Source organism: Arachis ipaensis, chromosome B10 (assembly GCF_000816755.2).
Source record: "Arachis ipaensis cultivar K30076 chromosome B10, Araip1.1, whole genome shotgun sequence".
In the NCBI taxonomy this organism is placed as follows: domain Eukaryota; kingdom Viridiplantae; phylum Streptophyta; class Magnoliopsida; order Fabales; family Fabaceae; genus Arachis; species Arachis ipaensis.
Window position 1 is genome coordinate 4941462 of NC_029794.2, and position 21362 is coordinate 4962823.

The following is a 21362-nucleotide window of genomic DNA, read 5'->3' on the forward strand; positions in this document are numbered from 1 at the left end:
ATACTATATAGCTACTATAGTCTATAGACACATAAAAAAAAAATACTAATTACTATAATTTTTAAAATAAATTATGACACACCATGTACACAGAGAATAAAATAATTTTTTTACTGGATTAAATAAAATACAACATGTTATATAAAATAGTCATATCTGTAGTCACAAAAATAAAAAAACATAAATGTTAACAAAAATATTAATATTTATCTTATGAGTTCTGCTAGAAACCAACTAGGGTCCAGCCAACTTTTGTCAATTTTTTAATGGATCCAATTTCGAAACTCATCTTAACAAAGGTAAGTTGATATACATGGATGTTTCTTCTGCTAAACATTATAATGTTTCTTTTTCATATTAAATAGATGTTTTTAATGTATTTTTTGAATGACTGATGTGGATATTTCTATTTTTTTAAAAATTATATGATTTTTTTTAAATCCTATAACTGGACATTTCTTTTGTTAAGTATTAGGATTTTTTTTATATTAAATGGATATTTTTTTTATATATTTTTGCGATTGTTCAAAAACAGCCCGTGCTCCACCACTCCTTTTTCTTTGAACAACTCCTGAAACTGAACCAGATTGTACTTTTCGCAAAACTGCACCACCTCTATCGGCATCGCAAAATTGTTGGCAAATCCAAAACCAGCAGCACCACCAGGACCAGCCAAGTAACCGTGATTGTTGGCGAGCGACGACGGCACAAACTCCTCAGCCATGGGGTTCAACTTTGACAAAAGCTCCACTAAATCCCTCATCTCCCTCTTATAACTCTCACCACAGTTCTCCTCATTCCTTACCGCATTAATCCCAACATACCTATCATTGTTAACCACCATCTGTTGACCCTAGACACCGTTTCCATCAAACCCATTTCGAATCTGACCCACCTGAGCCTTGTAATTACCGTTAGGGACTAACACAACAGTATTTGCACCTCTATCTTGGTTGAATACACCGTTCAAATCACCACCACCACCGTTGACAGCACCTCCACTTCCGCCGCCGCTGTCGCCAGACCTTGCCTTTGATTTCTCCATCTCAGTGGTGTCTGATGAGACAACACTATTGTCCAATTTTTGACGGGAAGAACCGATTTATAAAAAAGCTTCCTCATTTTTCTCAGCTTTCAGGTTTATCAACTTTTGCTTCTTCGACGGCAAACTTTTTGAGAGAAAGAATATGTGTGTATTGTTGTTGGGAGTGTGCAGGTTATTATAGAAGAGAAGGAAAATATTTTTATAGTTTTTAATTAGGTTTAATTAATCAGTTTTTTTATCTTATATTTAAACTAACACTAATTAATTATAATTAATTATGTTCTTATCTAAAGTAGTGTGAGCCCCCAATGTTGGCGAATATAAAATCAAAGTCTACTTATCCTAAAACAAATTAGGCAACATGGGCTGGTAAATGAGCACCATTAATTATGATGAAACATGTTAAAAAGGAAGTTTATTAATGTCTGAATATTATTGGGTGTCTGACCTCTGACCAATATGAAACATGAAAAGACACACTACTAATTAACAATGGAAGCATGTATGTATGAATGTATATGTGGGACAAACTATTCGAAAGGATATGATCTGCATTGACCAGTTAGTGGAAAATCAGATAATCCTCGCTTTCATTCACACCATCGTTATCTCATCATATACATGATTACACCTACGAATTCATGAATATTGTTATTTATTTATATGTCAAATAATTTTGATTTCATTTGGTGATAGGGATGGACGACTTAGACTATATGCGTTTTTGTGTCTTCCTTATTTTTATGCTGATCATTGGAAACTGTTCCAAAATTTTAACATATACATATAATTAGGGGCATGTATGTATATCGATTGAAATTATAAACTAGATTGATATTGTTTCAAATTACTTAGAACTAGACGAGAAATAATTCATAGTTGATAACAAACTTATCCTATATCCAATATATAATTAAAGAGATTTTATATTCATTGAATAATGTATATCCGCTGGTTTTAGTCTTTTAGATCCTAAACTCTAAACGAATAAATAGAAACAAAAAATAATTCAATAATTGGAATCTAGTTACTAGCTAGCTAGATACTCTCCAAAGTGATGAAAACATTGTAGATCAAAGAATGTGACGAATTCAAAAGCCGACACTGTTAGTAGTCCAAAAATGAATCATAAAAAGGTCCCACCGAGATTTGAACTCGGGTTACTGGATTCAGAGTCCAATGTCCTGACCACTAGACCATGGGACCAGTTCTGTGTATGAATTCTACATATAATAATATATTAATTACTTTTTTAACCGAAGTAAAAATGTAAAATAATGGAAACTGTGTTTCTATTGGGCTGGGTCCGTATTTCTTTTGTTGGGCCTATGTTGAGACCCGGTCCATTAATGAGTCGGGTAGAAAATAAAAAACAAAGCGGATATTTGTCCCAAAAAAAAAAAAGCGGATCCGAAACAATATCAACGTTGAAGAACGAGTCCATAACCCCCGGTCAGGTTCCGTACAATTGAAGTGAAGGGAGGGAATCGCCTCCTCGCCGGCACACCGTAAACGTAGGTAGGTACCTATACACTCTACTCACTTCCCGACCCCCGTTCACGTTTTCTACCTAAAACTTACCCGGAAAATTTTTCACCGCCATTTTCCCGGAAAATTTATTCACTTTCTACTACTCTGCTTCTTACCGTTTGTATCCATCTCCTGCTTGTGGAAATTATTTCCCCCTTTTGTTAGTAGGGTTTGTAAACATTTTGATCTGAATGTCTTGGAGATTTTTAATGCAACAGTTTGATTTGAATTATTATTGGTTCTCGTTTGTTGACCTTCAATCTTGTTTTGGTACCGATTTTGTTTCGGATTTTTCAGGAGAGGGGCATTTTGGAGATTGAAAATGGGGCTTGATTGTGTGCACTGATGTCATTGTTCTGGATTGTGATTCGTCAACTTGCAGAGATCGAGGCAATGGTATTCTACTATTTCTCTCCTCTCACTCACATAACACACTTTTTTACCAGCTTTATTTGTTGATTGGTATTTTACTGTTATTTTCTTTTTTTGATGGGATTGGTGTTAACTGTTAAGGATCTTGTATTTGAGTTAATTTAGGAGCTCATGGTATTGTTTTTCTTTTTCTACATTCTAATTCTATTTGATTGTATATAGATTCTGAAAATTAGTTCAGATAATCAGATTTTGATATATTTTGTGCGTTAATTTCTCCTACAAAAAGGACTGTGTGAAGTATGTGGAGCCCATTAAAGTTTTTGTTTCATAAGTAATACTGTGTATGGACTGATTATAGAAAGTGTTATACACACTGCTTGGTAGTGAAAATGAAGTGGCAACAATATATGTGAGGGCAATGCAATCCTAATTATGTTGCCTTTGAAATCTTTTGTGTAAAGGCCGCATCAAAGAAGGTGATAACAAGAGAAGAGTGGGAGAAGAAGCTCAGTGATGTCAAGATTAGGAAAGAAGACATGAATAAGTTGGTAATGAATTTCCTTGTTACCGAGGGTTATGTTGAAGCTGCTGAGAAATTTCAAATGGAGTCTGGAACTGAACGTATCCTCTTTTAGTCTCCTGTTTTTTTTTTTCCTTCATTTTTGTTTTTTTATTTTGGTCTTGGTATGATCTCAGCTTCTCTATTGCCCTTTGTCTCTCCTTATTGATATGTATAGCAGATATAGATCTCGCAACCATAACTGATCGCATGGCTGTGAAGAAGGCAGTACAAAGTGGTAATGTTGAGGATGCAATTGAAAAAGTGAACGACTTGAATCCCGAGGTAAGCTTCTCACTACTACTAGTCTTTTGTTAATAGCATCCCATTTAATCGTATCATAGTCTCCTTTTGTTAGTGTGCCCGCATCATGCATGCAATATTCATATGCTCAATCTATTTATTGCTTCGCACCAATTAAGGGCATTGACACATTAAGTGATGTTGAAAATTCCCATGTTGAACATAAAATGATAGTGTTTGTCTTGTAAACTAAATGTGTTGTACTTCATTATTGGGGAAAAGGGGGCTGAGGAAGGGGGCAAACTGTTCAAATGGAACTTGGCATGGAACTCTTGTAGTTGGGTTTGTTTACAAGTTGATATTGCCTGCTCAATTATCCTCATTTTTGTATTCAAATTGTGTGAAGCCTGCCGTTCAAGTTATGTATTGTTTCTTGCTAATTCTACTTCTCTGCTTTTTCTGAACCTCATTCTTTAAATCCAACAGAGTGATTTTGTACTGATAGCACATATTCATTCATATGTACTAGATAATTAATATTAATTTTATGATACTTGAGCTCACTGCAGATACTAGATACAAATCCCCAATTATTTTTCCATCTTCAACAGCAACGGCTGATAGAACTAATCCGAAACGGGAAAGTAGAAGAAGCTCTAGAATTTGCTCAGGAGGAGCTTGCACCAAGGGGGGAGGAAAACGTAAATACCATCTGATGATATTTTGTATATTTATTTTACATATAATCTCTACTAGCTAGTGAAGTGTTTCTGGCACTTCCAGTAATGTGCTAGTTCTTCACACTGATGTTTTTACTCAGATTGCCTCTAGTTAGAAAAAAAGAAAAAGAAAAAAATACCAAAAATGGAAATGCATTGTTACAGTGGAAAATTGTGTAACTAGTTACACAGACTTGGTACTAACACTTTCTTAATTTGGATTCCCTTCAGCAAAGCTTTTTGGAAGAGTTGGAGAGGACAGTTGCATTGCTTGCCTTTGAAGATGTCTCTAACTGTCCTGTTGGAGAGCTTCTTGACATATCACAGCGGCTAAAGACAGCAAGTGAGGTGAATGCAGCCATACTTACAAGCCAAAGTCACGAAAAAGGTCTGTGTTTGCTACAAAATCTATTTATTGGCATATATAACTTGGGTATCTGTTTCTTGCTTTAAATTATAGTTTTGGAATATTAAATTATCTGAGGATTATATAATACCTTATGTTGGAGACTCAAACCTGACTAAAACGTTTAGGGGAAAAGGGAATTGGGCCACAATCACTCAACCAGTCCATGGGTAAATAAATAAACAATAAGATGGTGGGTTTTTAGAACTGAGTAGTAGAAAAAAAGTGGGTTTGTTTTATGGGGAAGTTGGTTATACTGAGTTGGGGGAAGCAGGAGATTATTCATACTTTTTGAGAATGGAATTTTGAGGTTGAAGAAATCCTCTATGCCCAGGAAACCCAAAGTAGTAGAGAGAAAGTGGGTTTGTTTTATGGGGTAGTTATCTTGGGGTCGGGGAAGTAGGAGATTATTCAGACGTTTTGGAGAATAGAATTTTGAGGTTGAAGAAATCCTCTATCCCCAGGATTTTTCTTTTCATTGGCATTGATAGTTTCTGCATTGTTCTTGTTGTTAATACAAAATCTAATATGCGTAGACTTAGGCTGGACTAGAGCTACTGCCTCAGTTTTGAACATATACTTTTCTCTTCCCTACTTGTAGTGTATATACCACTTATAACGGCATAATCTTCTAAGATGTCCATGATCGAGATACAATTTTTGTCAAATAGTAACTGTTGCATTATAAATTTGTCAATTTCAATAATAATAGATGTTTTGCCGGATTTGTCCCAATTAAACCAATGCTCCTTTGGAAAGCATGGACTGAGTTCTGATTATTTATGACTGAATATGAAAGATGGATTCAAAATTCTAGTTGGTAAATATCTTAATGTATTCCTAATTTCACAAATCTCAGTTCCAGTGGAATACTGAGAGGACTTATTGTTCATCATCTACTAGTTTCAATCATTTTGTAGTCTTTTGACTTCCTTTATAGGGGATGTCAACTGTTGGCAATCCATTTATATTATATGCGCTTTAGATCTGAACAGAAGATTTGGCTTACTTTCGCGGAATGTTGTGTTTGGAATCTGGATTCAACTTTGAACTTGAAGTGTGATTAAATTCACTTCAGATGAAGTGAATGGGGGGAGGACCATTACTGGTCTTTATCTGGAAAGATCGGCATCAAATATCCCTAAGTAACTGATATAATTGTGAACTTTTGCCAATTGGTCCTATGTTCCTTAATAGGGATTGTTGTATTTAAACAGTTGAAAACCCCCTAAGTTAGATTGCTGTACTATCATTCATTTAACTTTGATTTATTGAATCAGATCCAAAACTTCCAAGCTTGCTGAAGATGCTGATATGGGCCCAAAACCAGCTGAATGAGAAAGCAGCTTACCCTCGGATAAATGATCTATCCAAAGCTATATTAGAAGATCCTGCTGTCTGAATACTTGCCGCATTTTAGGTTTCGCATGGAGCTGTTATGGTCATTGCATTGAAAAATTATTGGTGTACTTGAAAGAGAAAGGTACTGTCATAATTGGTGTCCATTTCTCCTAGGTAATATATTCCAAGTGGTTTTACCCCATTGTACAAAGAGATTGTCAAACAGAAATCAATTCTTTCCATGAGATAACCGATTGTTTAGACATATATTCAGTTGTGCATTACGGGTAAAAAAAAAATGATTCTTTCCTATCAGGTTGAAAGGTGGTTAAGCTTTCAAAAAGAAAAAAGGGTGGTTAAAAAATGCAGCCTATCATAATTTCCAATTAGTGGGGACCGTTAGTCCATTACTATCTTCACATCCTTCTGTGTGCCTCATTAATGCAATATGTAATATTCCAGCATAAGCCAAAGGAAGTAAACGCGTGCCAGTTTTCACCAAGTAATAATTTTAACGTTGCTTTGCTTCTGAACCAGACAGCGCATCACAATTTACCTAGCCTAGTTTTTCCTCTTTTGTCTTGCTATGTGAACACTCTCGCTCTAGCTATATCTATTCTCTCTAACTCAATGGTAAAACTCAAACGCACAAAGTGAAGAATAATGTGAACTGTGTGAGGAGGATGTACACTGAAACAAGAGACCAGAAGTCCAGAACATTACAAGATCCTTGAAAATTCCTACAATGCTTTTTCATTTGTTATCCTAAGAAACTAGAAACATTAAAATACTACCCAACATGAAGAAACAAAAAACGAAGCGTGTTCTTTTTAGAACCTGTGAATTAAGGAGCAGCAACGTAACAGAGTCACTTGGTTTTGACCCAAATAACATAAACCCAGGTTGTGTTGTTGTGGATATCTGGGAGCTCATGGACTGTTGCATCTGCCATGAACATCTTTGCAGCATCTCTAATAAGGTGGTGGCAAGTGCCGTCGTCAAAGTTGAGTGCATAACTTGAAGGATCATATTGGAACTTGATCTGCTTCTTTCCACCATTGTTGTTCTTGAAAGCCTTCTTCACCGCAGAACGCATCCTCCAAAACAAGCTCCTGCACCTCTTCTTGCCAAAACCGTTCACCCACTCGTCCAAATTCGCAAGCAACCCCATGTTTCAACAGAAAGAAGAGAAAAGCTTCAAGCTTTATTGTCCCAGTGTGGTGTAACACAAGAGCAAGAACAAGGGTATGTACTTTATAGTGAATATGGGAGTGGGAGCATGGTATGGTGTTTTCAACAATGGACGTGTGAGATGGGTTTGTCGAAATGCTTAAAAAGGTTGAAGCTTTATGTGATGGGGGTGATGGGTGATGGAGAAGAATGAACACTGAAAGAGAAGGATAATAGTCTTTTTGGTCTTCTAAATAAGAAGGTGCGCAGACTGATGAGTTGGGTGCAATGTTCCACAGTTAGGTACTATCTAATCCAATCTATATAGTAGTGACTATGTGTCACGTTGGGATGCTAAAATTCCATCCTAGAGAGAGAAAGAGAGAGAGAGAGAAAGATGGTGGTGGTGGAGGTGGTGGGGTTTTGCAGTGGGCAGAGAGCCCCAAAAAGTCTAAGGTCGTTTCTCTATCAGAGATTTCAGAATGTTGTTGTCAAATGAAAATGAAACAATATCATATTAAATATTAAATAATTAATTAATGCTATGTAGCATAACGAATTTGAGTAATAAAGATCCATCCTCCGATTTTCTCTTAACTATATATAACTCCTCCTCTCATCAACTTCCTTTTCGGTGAAATTGCTTGATTCTAGGGGACTTCGTTTCATTATGATAGATCTTTCATTGCTCAATGCTAATCCAATATTCTTATCCATAAATTAATTCCTTGCTTCTTTTGCTTAAAATCTCAACTATTTATTTACAAAGACAAATTTAACTATATAAGCTTGTAGTAAGTTAGGATAATAATCTTCCACCAATTGATTGACTTATATTGTTGTGCTGCTATATATTTAAATTTTAAGGAGTAAGTAACTGATTTTTTCTAACATAACAAATTAGTAATTAACTGTGTATCGCCAGGAGTTAAACTAGTTTATATCTAATAAATTTTGAATCTTGACAACATAAATGAAAAAATAAAAGCACATTGAGTTTATACCATATTTACACCAAAATCTGTTGTAGTTTAAAGCATGGGTCCAGTACTATATAGGAGTAATAATAGCTACCCATGCGGCAACATCATAAGAAAGAAAATAAAGTCATTCAAATATTAATTTGTATGCCATGACAGTTAACATTGTAATTCCTTAATTTTTCTTGGCTTACTGAGTTTACATGAAATAGTGTAACATTGTATATTATCCCCATACTTGTGCACATGCAGGGGAAAGAAACAAATTGCTAGCACTTAAAATAATTAAAAAAAAAAAGAAAAGAAAAAGAAAACTTGATTCAGCTTGCATTGATTGAGTGAATATATATGCATCTACTAAACTACAGAAAGAAAGAACCAAGAGAAGAAATTAAGAAAGAGACATGGCAAGAGTAAAAAATCTAACAAGAAGTGAGGGATGAAAAAAGAAGCATGGTTGATCAATCAAATCAAAGCTGGCATATTTTTGCATCCTAACTGGTTTGTCTCCCACACAAAGCCAAACCAGAAACCATGTGGGTTGCTCTGATGGCATTCTGCACCCCCCACATCTGATTCTCTCTTAACCCCTTTTGTCCTCTTCCTGTAAAGACACTCTTGACTTTTGCTTTATACACCAATAGCCCCCCTTTGATTAAATTCCCCCCCTTTGCATTAGCTTGTCCCATTCCAATCCAATACCACACCATAGCTTATGCTGCCCCCCACATGTGGGCCTTCCCCCTTTTTAGATGACTTGTCATTCTTCCCATCAGAGCCACTCTTAGCACCCTATGCAAACTCCTTTCCTCTTATTGGACCCCCCACTTTTCTGCTACATTAATTTATCTATTTATTTTTGTATGCTAATCTCTAGTTTTAAATCTATTTTGGTAGTGTTTTGTCTACATTTGAGTACTTACCAAAATCAACATTTGTGATTTTCACTTACACCTAACTAATAAGTAATAATTCATGCTACCACTTTACCTCTTGGGTATGGCCAGGAAGGGAATGAACTGGTTTCCCATTTTTGTTAGTTTTGTACTGATTTCTGTGATCATAACCATATTGAATCAATATGGCAGGACCAATTACTTGCAATCACAAAATAGCCAAACACTCCCAACTGTCCACTCAATATTATCCCTATAACCCTTCTTCCCCATCCCTATCACTCATAGCTGGACCTTTTTATATATGTTAGGTTCCATTTCCCCATTTTCTTCTTCATGTGCTTAATTAACTAAACCCACCCAACTCCCCTTTCTTCTTATTATTCAGACTCTTTTTTAACCAATGTATAATATAACACTCTCTCATATGTATGTTTTTATTAATAAATATATATCTATGGCATGTTAAGACAATATTTTTTCTTCTTCCTATGTAAATGTTACTATTCCTATTGTTAGGAGAATTCTGTTTGCCAAATATATAAATATAGGTAAGTGCCAAGGTGGTTTCTGTTAAAAAGTCTTTGTCACCCTTAATGTTTTTGAATGATTCTTCTACAGCATTCAGAACAAGCAATTAGTCATGATCATGAATTCTTTGGGTGCAAGTCCCCAAAAAACTGGACAAAAGAGGGGTTTCCTTCCACATGATACTTGCAACACAAAGTGGGTGTGGTTGCTTTCCACATTGCCTCTTTGGTCAAAATTGTTAAATTTCAGACAGCACCTACATATAGTTAGAATATCAACATGCCATCATAATACAATTATTTATACAAATGATAAAAATCCTATTTGATACAATCAATATATGGGCCCTGTGGGCTTGCTTGAATATATAGTTTCAAAGTACAAGATTTAGATTTATGTATGTAAAAAGAGAGTTTTTATGAATGCCCAAAAATCTCAGACCTTAAAAATCAATGCCCAAACTTTTTCAAGGACATTGCCATTCTTTAGGAGCAGCCAAAAGGCAAAAAAAATAAAAGAAAAAGGTAAATAGGTTTCTAATTTTTTAATTTGAAGACTATAAATTTTTAACTAACTGAAAATATAAAAACGTATCTGACTTTTTAAAATACGAGATATTTAAGTTTCTCCGTCTAAAATATATAGAGAAAAACTCAAACAGCCCCTGACAATTACCTCGAAAGACAACGAGGCCCTTGACAAAAAAAAATCCAATCCGACCCTTAACAATTACCTTGAAAGGACAACGAGGCCCTGTGCCAAAAGAAAGTCAATGTTGTTTTTTTTTTATACAGGGACTAATCAGTCCCGAAAAAAAGATCGGGGCTAAATTGGGTGTTTTTTTCTCTTAGGGACCTCGTTGTCCTTTCGAAGTAATTGTCAGGGGTCGGATGGAGTATTCACTCAAATATATAAGAACAAATCGACTTTCCGTATATACTTAAATGTCTCCCATTTTAAAAAATGATAAATATTTTTGTATTTTTAATTAGTCGATAATTTATTTGTGTTAGATATAAAAAGCCAAGTACCTATTTTTTGTTACTCGAAGATTAAAAGGAATATTGCCATGCACAATTACAAATGTGAAAGGATTAGCATGTGAGCAAAGAAGACCTGCTAGGGCTGTAATAGGCAACACATGTTTGATAGTGAAATTTAATCAAAGAAAATCTCTATCATGGGGCACCAAATCTTCAAAGGCGAAAAAGAAGATAAAGATGATGATAGATTGCTAAAGCATGCAATATTATTAAGCCAAAGTTTAGCATGGAAATAGCAAAAAGGGCCATTTTCTTGATAGGCTATACTGTTTTGATGTGCTTCTACTTTCTAAACAATGTATTATACTCGGTATTGATATTTAGTTTTTTACCTCCTTCAAATCTTAAAAAATAGTTCTGTATTCTTAGATTTTGTATGATATCATACACATTTTTATAATATATTTAAATAACACACTATGACACATATGCAAGCCTATGTCTACAGCCGAACTACGATTTTCTTAATGGGAAAAAAGAAAAATAATTAAAAAGAAAATCATGAAGCAGTGCAGAAGTAGTATCTCATTTGGATTTGCTTCCGATCTATCGTCTTTTTAGATGCTTTTTATAAGCATGTTCCCTTTGAATCCGCATTTTAATTTCTTTCACTCTTTTTGTTTCTTTGTGTTTGTTGCTTGCCTACAAAATACCATCATTTCTTATTTATTTACCATTTTTGTATCTTGTTGCTGGTTCCTTTCAATGCAAGTGTTCAACGTCTACTTTTTCTCGTGCATATATAACTTTCTTTTCTCCAATAAAAGCTAACTTTAGGCTAATAAAAGAAGAGCCTATGACACCAAAATTTTAGGAAGATCCCATGCATGCACAAGATATTTGATATACTCATGCAAGGTAGAGATACATAAAATTGAAAAAGCATATTTAATATGTGAAACATAAAAACGTATCAAGGATGTTCCAGCCATTTGCAAGCACTTTGGGGGCGGAGGAGGAGAAAATTATTGGAGAATATCAAGAAGAGAGACGATCACCAACGATACGTTCTGTTTGTTCATATTATATCTTTTAAAAATTTTAATATACTGATATTAAGGGGTTCAGTGTCGCATACGTTTTTCTAGATTTTTTCTATCCTATTTAACTATTTTAGTTTTACAAAGTATTTTAATTATTATTTAATGCAATAATTTAATGTTTGGGCAATTTACGTTATTAAATTGTTTCACCCTCAATATTACACAAATGCATTGTTTCCAAATCCAATTAGCAAATACATTGATTCACAATTCTATATAAACCGCTACTGGCAATAGCGGTTTACAGTTGTGCATAAACCGCTACAACCAGTCGCGGTTTACGTGTGTGTGAGGGTAAATCGCTGCTGGCAGCAGCGGTTTATGTGTGTGCGTGTGTGAGTGTAAACCGCTGCTGTCAGCAGCAGTTTATGTGTGTGCGTGTGAGAGTGTAAACCGCTATAGGCTATAGCGGTTTACGTGTAGTGTGCTGAATGGGGCTGCCTATATAAACCATGGAGGGGCAAATATGGAGAGGTAGAGTGTTATTCACAAATGGAGGGGGAGGATAGTTTTGTGGCTCTGGTTCATTGCTCTGGAAAAATTCAAAAGAGCAAAAGGCATGGTGTAAAATTCACAGATAGAGAACCGCTTACTATTTTTATCTGATCGTCGAATACGTTGGCAGAGATTAAGCTAAGCATATTACGGAAGCTCGGTACCTGTGGGACGAAGTGGGTAAAAAAGTTATTTTACAAGATTCCCATTGCCGTTGTGTCAACTGGTGTGAGATATGAGACCTTCGTGATCGGGTCAAATGAAGACCTGCAGGTCTTGTTTCACTGCAGGCGTAGTTTTCCGGAGTTGAGGATACCTGAGCTGCTTGCGAAGTTGGAAGATGGTGTGGATAGCTCTGGAGCATCGGCACCGAATCCTCAGTCGACCCCAGCTGGTGGTGCATCGACATCGATGCCTGTGGTAGCAGCGGCAGTTCCGATTCCTGAGCCCGAACATGTTGGGGCTGTTCATGAATATATTGATCCTGTTGTGCCTGATTTTGAATGTGATGCCGGACCGGATCGAGTTGAGAATGCACTGTGTGATGATGATTCGGATGAGGAGCCTGTCGATATTGGTGGGGAACAGTGATGATGATATTCCAAGAGGTACACGTTCAACCCATGGAGGTTCCGGTTCTGGAACACAAGAGTACCCTCCCCACCTCTCTTCTTTGAACTTGGAAGCCATCGGCCAACACCAGAATATAGATGCAGCATTCGATGAGCAGGGGATGCAGGATGGAACCGCTGACTGAATTTCAGATTGGCCAATCGTTCCAGAATAAAGAGGAAGCCATGTTGAGTGTAAAAGATTACAGTATTCGACGTGGAGTTGAGTACAAGGTTATGGAGTCCGACAATCTGAAATACCAAGGGAGATGCAAGGAGTTTGGTAACGGGTGCACGTGGTTGATTCGGATAGTCATGCGGAAAAGGAAGAGCACATGGGAAGTTAGGAGGTACAACGGTCCGCACACGTGTATGGCCACATCGATATCAAGCGACCACAAGCAACTTGATTATCATGTCATCTGTGCGAGAATCTTTCCATTGGTTAGAGCTGATGCGTCGGTGTCGATTAAGGTGTTGCAAGAGGCAACGGAGGCAACATATGGATTCAGGCCTAGTTATCGGAAGGTGTGGTTGGCGAAGCAGAAGGCAGTAGCGCAGATATATGACGATTGGGAGGAGTCATATGCTAATCTGCCTCGGTGGATCCTTGGCCTCACATCAATGATGGAAGGTTCCGTTGCTCTACTGAAGACCTCCCCGGTTCGAGTGGGTGACCAAGTTGATGAAGATAGAGTCTACTTTCATCGGATGTTTTGGACATTTCCTCCGTGTATTGAGGCATTCCGCCACTGTAAGCCGCTCGTAAGCATCGACGGAACACACCTCTATGGCAAGTATGGCGGGACATTGTTGTTGGCGATCGCTCAGGATGGTAACTCGAATATTTTGCCTGTTGCGTTTGCACTCGTGGGGGGGGGGAATGCAGAGTCTTGGTCATACTTTCTTTCGAATCTTAGAAGACATGTCACTCTACAGCAAGGTATTCTCGTGATCTCTGATAGACACAACGGCATCAAGGCTGCACTAGAGTCCCCCGATAGTGGTTGGCAACCTCCCCATGCTTATCGAGCATTTTGTATTCGGCATGTTGCTGCAAAATTTGCCCTCACTTTCAAGGGACAGGATGCGAGGAGGTGGCTGGTAAATGCCGCGTATGCGAAGACAGAAGCAGAATTCGACTATTGGTTTGATATAATGATGACAGAGAACCCGGCCATGTGCGATTGGGCAAATAGAATGGAGTATGAGAGGTGGACACAACACAAGGATGGGGGGAGAAGATATAGTCACATGACGACCGAAAGGCATATGGAACGTGTGCGTCTTAGGATGCCACCTCTCAACGAACGCACTAACCAATGGCTCATCCAACCAGAACCATTCGCTGTTTAGCCTGGCCAAATGGTACAATCCAGACCTCTCTAAGTACGGGATGATCCTTTCATGCAAGGGCATATTTTGTTGTCGTCTCACACTATATATACACCGAGTGGGCTGCACAGAACAGCAAAGAAATACAGAGTCCAATTAAATTCTCCTATCCATAAAAAAATTCTCCTATCTAACAGGATACAAATATCTTAAACCATCAACAAATTCTCCTATATAAAAAGAAAAATCACTAACGTCAACTATCCCTTTCCCTAAACTAAACCAACACCATGTAGCATAACATTCATTGAAGGGATTTGAAATTCAGCTAAGTAGTCATATTTATAACTTAACAAGAAAAACTCAAAATACTAAACCAAACCCATTAAACTAACATCCTAGCATGCGAAGGCTAATTTCAAACTAGAGGGAATAATATATAAATTCTAGTTCATCTACATTACATACCATTTTTCTGACTAACATATGCAAAGCCTAGAAAAAAATAATTATTAACTAACCTTGTCTCCAATAGAACCGGCAATATGCGCAACACCGTTCAGTCGGTACAAGGTTCTGCCTGCCATGATAACTCGCCGGAAGTCGCCGCTGAGATACCTCGGACCTGCTCTCAACTTGCTCTGACCTCTCTCTAGAATTTCCTCTCTCTAAAAAACATCACAACCCCTCTAAATGCATAATCCGCGGCTACCACCACGGTTTATATAGGCAGCACACTACACGTAAACCGCTATAGCCTATAGCAGTTTACACTCACACACGCACACACGTAAACCGCTGCTGGCAGCAGCGGTTACCCTCACACACACACGTAAACCGCGACTAGTTGTAGCGGTTTATACACAACTGTAAACCGCTACTGCCAGTAGCGGTTTATATAGAATTGTGAATCAATGTATTTGCGTATTGGATTTGGAAACAATGCATTTGCGTAGTATTGAGGGTGAAACAATTTAATAACGTAAATTGCCCTTAATGTTTTTGTTTGATTGTTCATCTACTGAATGATTTAATTAACTTTAATATTCTATTGTTCATACTTTAATTGTTTATTTTAATTACTGACAAGATAACTGTTATGTTTTGTTTTTTTTTATTGTTCACCGAAATAGTTTAAATTAATCTTTTATTTTTTCAAAAATAAAGAAAAAAAATTATTTACACATGTTAAAAAATCCTATCTCTCCCAACCCTTCTTTAGTTCTTTTCTGTCGTCATTTCTTTTCTCAACTCTCTGTCTCTCCTTCTCCCTCTTCTTCTCTCTGCCATCCTTTTTTGCTCTCACTGCCGTCTGCCAGACCACCACACTCATTTTCTCTTACGGCTTCCACTTCTCACTCTCAACGTCACCTCAGAAGGTAGAATCGACGTCGCATGCCTGACGCCGACCTACCCCGAGGAAAATCGTCGTCGCCAGAAGCAAAATCGTTGCTTGAAGCGTCGTCGTCTTCTTCTGAGAGCATGTCGCAGGAATCCGTCACGGACCCAAGCCACACTATTCGCGAAACTGTTGATCGCCGATCTGATCGACATCATCCGTAGAGATGAAAAATGCGCAGATTGTGACCTGGTTGAAGCCGCACTAGTCAAAAGGGAGGAGAATTTGAAGGCTAAACTTGAAATAATCACAGAACAACTGAGTGTGGCGAAGGTGGCGCAGCTGACCGCCAACGTCAGGTTGAAGGCAAAGGAGATGGAAGTGGAGGAAGAGGAGAAGGCACAGCGGCAGCTGGAAATGATGTTGCGGATTGCGCGGCAAAAGAATAAAATCACAGTTCGCCAAATGGATAACAAAGCAAATGAATTGACGGTGTAGATCAACAAATTTCGTTAACAAGAACAGTATGAGGTGGCAAAGTGGCATGAACCGGCACACAAGGGCGCTTCTTTGGAGGACAAGCATAAAGTCTTGCTCAGTGGCGCTGGTATTGAAGCGGATCAAACGGCACATGGCTACAATGATCAAGAGCCCGCCAGGCAGAATGAAGACGGTGCTGGAGATATTTGACTTGCTGCATATATTGATATGTTTATGTTGTTTTCCGTCGAGGCATGTATGAACGATTTATTTGCTTAGTTTGTTTAGTCGCCCTTTTGTTTTTCAGGAATGCTACTTATAACTCAGTCACCCTAATTATATCTACTTTCAGTTCGTTCTTAAAGTCTGTTTATCTTAAATTGTTTCAAATTACTCATAGCTCAGACCCTCAACTTATAAATCAGCAAATATAAAACACACGTCTAAAGTCATGTAAGCGGCTGACACATAATTAGGGATTTATGTTGCACTGGTGCCAATTACCATTACCAAATCATGACTTTGGAACATATTGACAACTATTTACGTGTGCCTTATCAAAAACTTGTTTATCGATTTATCCTTTCTTTCTGGGTAAAGTAGTATTACACCACAAGAAGAAACTTTTTAAGTTAGTTTTATTTTGATTCGAAAGATTAATATTCTATTCTGAGTAGTCAATATATATTCGGTCCAGGGAGCACTTCTATATAAATGTCCTCTTCCCCGATCCTTTTGTTTACAAAAGTTAACTATTTTAAGTATGGAAGATTATGTGATATCCAATATAACCTTGTTTTTAATGCGAAAAACAAATCGTGTAATTATGTAGAATAAGTATTCACATTGTTTAATCTAGATGCGATTAACTGTTAATATTGTGTTTTGTCCTATATTATCACAAGCAACGCGTTTGATTGGCAATAATATTTACAGGTTCCTTTCAACGAAAATTATATATTTTTTAACATACCGTCATTTTACACTAGATAATAAAACAAAGAAATGTCATCATATTATCATTTTTAGCATATCCTAATATTATGTCAAATTATAAGAGAGAAACATGTTTACAATTAAATTGCTTGGATGAACAAAGAATATGAAAGAACTGGTTTAAACAAATTTTAAAATACTTCTCTATGAGGTTATAATAATAAACCAATTAGTATAATTAAATAATAATAAATTCTTAAAAAGCCTCACCAAAGACTGAATTTTAAAGAACAAGTAAAGAATCTCTGAACCAATTATATTGTAGAAATACAATCCCATATTCAATTGGTACATATATGCATGTTCATTATTCAACTTTTCTATTCATTTTATACACTATCATCATTTTTTAGTGCACATATGATAAAATCTTACATTAATTAGCTAAGTTGGTTTTACAGAATATTTTAATTATTATATCCTACAGTAATTTAATATTGCTGTTAAATTGTTCAACTACTAATTATACATGCAATAACTATTTTGGTTTTCCTCTTTGTTTAGGCATGTGAGATTTTTTTTTTTTAGTATAGTAAATAGGACCATACTAAAGGATTGGTCTAATTTTAACAACATTATTAATAATCCAACCCATGAATCCAACATTCGTTTTAGAAAAAAAAAATACATCTCCATATAAAAAAAAAATACTATACAGGTCAATTATTTTTTTCAGATAGGTATTGGAAGCAACCAAGTCCAACCCAACTATGTGCCAACATGACACGCCTGACCGAAATATCTTCTACCTCTCCTTCGTCAGTCTCTCGCCCACCATCTCCATGCCGCTTCCATCCTTCGTTGCTAATCCTCTCCGACAAAGCTAAACATCTACCGAAAACAACACTCTTTGTCATCCATTGGGGATTAAGTCCCGTTCCGGCGATGACACTAACGTCTCATCATCACGCATGCATTGCGGCAGATGCACCATTCAGAGAGTATGCAACTTTGTACCGTGATTCTGCGGGGAAAACTTTCTGCAACTCGAACTGCATAGACGGCACGATGGTGAGTGATGGAAACATAAACATCAAAGCATTTATTCTATGCGATAAATGATGTCTAAGACGCACCTTCTTCCTTTCCGGTCTAACTCCATCGTCTCTTATTTAACGAAATACACAATTATTAATTGTAATTAATTTTAACTTAAAAAATTATAAACATTTTTTACATAAATTCGGATAGTTTTTGGATCTAACAAAATAATCAACAACAAAATAAATTTTGTAAAGTAACTTCTCTAACACAAAAGTAGCAAAAAATATTCACTAACTAATAAAAGAGATAAATAATAGGGTGATCTCTGTCGTTAGATTAAAATACAAAAAATATCCAATGGCCCTCGTTAACAGACGTATTGGTCAACAAAAATAAAGTATTACGCACACTGGTCAGCCAAAAACGCATGTCACATGAAATCCGTACCCTCCTTTCAATTCAAGTGTTCAACGTCTACCTTTTTTTGTGCATATATAACTTTTTTTTCTCCAATAAAAGACAACTTTAGGCTAATAAAAGAAGAGCCTATGACACCAAAATTTTAGAAAGATCCCATGCATGCACAAGATATTTGATATACTTATGCAAGGTAGTGATACATAAAATTGAAATAGCATATTAAATATGTGAAATATAAAATCGTAACAAGAGTTAAATAAATTTTACAGAGTTATTGACTCATTCAAAATTATAATGTTAAAATACTTTTAAGAGTTATTGACTCATATCAAATTTAAGGTTCTACATTTTCAACCTTCTAATTAGAGCAATGACATACCATGCCTTTGACAATCATCTATATTAATGTGGTAATCAATCATAAATTTAATTTTACATTACCAAAACCATGATTAACTGCTAAAAATTACACGGCATAGTGTAGCTAGAAATTAAGAATATAATATTTGCACAAACACTTTAATTTCCAATGATGACAATGTTACCTCTCACGGCCGTGGTGCTGGCAAAATGGGAGACACAAATGACAAGCCATCATAATTCCTAGTCCTAAGTCCTAACATCAGAATCCCCGCCACCTAGACACATTAAACTAATCACATGTTGTTGATCACTTCCTAGCTAGTTACACTTTGGAAACTCCGGATATAGGACATTTATTTTTATTTTCTATACTATTTATCACAAGAAAATCCTTTGATTTCAGCGCCATGTCACATGATGCCACCTCTAACTTTGTTTCCTCCGTAACATTTCACTATATCTGTTAATACCCCTTTATAAACAAATATATATCATTCTAGATTTTGCATTAATGTACCCAAACTGGAATGGGATCCCTTCCTTCGCCGCCGCCGGAGAATTATCTCTCGAATTATGTTGTGGCTGCTGTGTTTTGTCCAAGGGAAGCTAGCACAGAAGTGACTCTCCCAAATTCAATTGAGTTGTATTACCCACACACCAACACATGGAGCCATGTTGGGCCAATTCCGGGCCTAATGGATGGCCAAGTCTTGAAGGGCTTCTCTATGGTCTCCTTAGGGGACTCAATTTACATAATTGGTGGCCAAATTTGTCACAAAGAAAGGGTCCACGTCACTGATGAGTCAGCTGATTTGCTTGACGTTGGAATCCAGGTTGTTCCAACGGTCTACCGTTACAATCTGAAAACCAACCAATTCTTCCCATGTGCGCCACTACACGTGGCAAGGTATGACTTCGCGTGCACGGTTTGCGATAACAAGATCTACGTGGCAGGAGGGAAGTCCACGCTGGCAAGTGCGAGGGGAATCTCGTCTGCCGAGGTGTATGACCCCGAGTTCGACACGTGGACGGCTCTACCCAATATGCGTGTTTTGAGGTACAAATGCACGGGAGTGACGTGGCAGGGAAAAGTGTACATAGTGGGTGGATTCGCTGGAAGAGAAGATTCAGATAAGACGATGCCTAGCTTAGTAGAGCGGAGCTCGGCGGAGGTTTATGAGACGGCGACGGAAAAGTGGGAGCTGATGGCGGGGATGTGGCAGTTGGACGTGCCGGCGAATCAAATAGTGGAAGTGAATGGAACTCTGTTTAGCTCTGGAGATTGCTTGAATGCATGGAAGGGACAGATTGAAGCGTATGATGGGAAGCTTTGGTATGAAGTTGATGGATCAAGCAACCAAAGCCTTTCCTCTTTGGAACACACCTATAGCAAACGTTTGTACCTAACAATGGCACCCATTGCGACCTCCTTGTTTTTCTTCGCAGGTTACAGGCTGGATCGTCACGTTGTCACTACACTGTCTCTTGTCCACGTGTTTGACACGTCAGCCACCGGACATGCTTGGAGGACCTTTCAGCCTGTGGAATTCGACGGTGAGAGAGAGCTTTGTAGCCATTGCTGTGTTGTTCAACTCTCCTAATATTATTATCGTTATTTATAGTTACAATTTTAGATGCTTACATAATGTTGCATGATTCTCATCATCTCAGACAAGCCCTAAGGTGGGTCAACAACAAGTCCTTAATGGGCCCCATCCATTTTCTATTGTAGGCTAAACCACAAACTACTCAAGCCCACATAACCTCAAATATAAAACCACAAAAAAAAGATAAAAAGCCCAACACTCAATTCTGATGCTTTTCGCACCATTCCTTTTTCGTGCGACCATCAGCAACGTGAAAAGAAGAGAATGTGGGCCCATGGTTCACGTGACCCATGGGCTCAGACCCCGGCCCCACAATTTGGTTAAACAAAGATCTTCGCACCTGCCGGGTGTGGCATGCACGCGTGATTCCTACACAGTTCACGTCACTATCCAATGATATTTTGATTACGTGATATTTCATTTTTATAGTAACCTCTGACTTTGACCCTCTTTGTACTTAAACTCATATGAGCCGTTGATCTTGTGAGACAATCCCGAGGGCCACATGTTGGGTTTGGGCCTTAAAAAGGCCGACACACGTATATGGGAGGCTTTTTTTTACCTTTTTTTTTCGTCTTGGTACTTTTATTCCCTTTGGTGAAACTGAGATACGTGGTAGGCTATGGATTTGTGACACGTGGAAGAGGCTTAGAGGTTGAAATACGAATCATGATGATGGCGAAGGAATGGTGCATGCGATTTTTCTCTCTCTTTCTTTAATTTTTTTTTTTTAAATATTTTTCCCTTGTTGGGCCAAACTAGTTTGCATTGTTTATATCCAAAGCTGTAACCTTAACGGCGCTAAGTTAGCACATGATTCACTATGATTGGATTCATATTCACATATTCAC

The 21362-nt window shown here is 37.2% G+C and overlaps 2 protein-coding genes, 1 non-coding gene and 1 pseudogene across 6 annotated transcripts; 2 read left to right on the top strand and 2 right to left on the bottom strand.

Annotated features, from left to right (window-relative positions):
* LOC110268328 lies at nt 430-1102 on the bottom strand (annotated as a pseudogene).
* On the bottom strand, nt 2180-2251 carry TRNAQ-CUG. The gene has a single exon. It is a non-coding gene; the product is annotated as a tRNA-Gln (tRNA).
* On the top strand, nt 2451-6487 carry LOC107623787 (glucose-induced degradation protein 8 homolog). 4 transcript variants are annotated; one of them, XM_016326160.2, is made up of 7 exons: nt 2451-2567; nt 2873-2971; nt 3412-3571; nt 3688-3794; nt 4322-4453; nt 4703-4859; nt 6158-6487. In XM_016326160.2, exons 2-7 carry the CDS (start codon nt 2921-2923, stop codon nt 6277-6279), a joined length of 729 nt encoding a protein of 242 aa, XP_016181646.1. In that variant the 5' UTR covers nt 2451-2567; nt 2873-2920; the 3' UTR covers nt 6280-6487. The 4 variants fall into 4 exon arrangements, with proteins under 4 accessions (XP_016181646.1, XP_016181647.1, XP_016181648.1 ...); XM_016326161.2 differs by having other exon boundaries at nt 2451-2563; XM_016326162.2 differs by lacking the exon at nt 2451-2567 and adding an exon at nt 2589-2744.
* Nucleotides 18955-21348, top strand: LOC107622137 (influenza virus NS1A-binding protein homolog A-like). Its single transcript, XM_016324041.2, has one exon. The coding sequence runs from the start codon at nt 19432-19434 to the stop codon at nt 20503-20505; it is 1074 nt and encodes a 357-aa protein (XP_016179527.1). The 5' UTR covers nt 18955-19431; the 3' UTR covers nt 20506-21348.

Coding starts and splice junctions, on each gene's coding strand:
- LOC107622137 (XM_016324041.2), top strand. CDS start 19,432: ATGGGATCCCTTCCTTCGCCGCCGCCGGAGAATTATCTCTCGAATTAT.
- LOC107623787 (XM_016326160.2), top strand. CDS start 2,921: ATGTCATTGTTCTGGATTGTGATTCGTCAACTTGCAGAGATCGAGGCA. Junction 2,972..3,411: donor TTGCAGAGATCGAGGCAATG/GTATTCTACTAT, acceptor TTTTGTGTAAAG/GCCGCATCAAAGAAGGTGAT. Junction 3,795..4,321: donor TGAACGACTTGAATCCCGAG/GTAAGCTTCTCA, acceptor AGCTCACTGCAG/ATACTAGATACAAATCCCCA.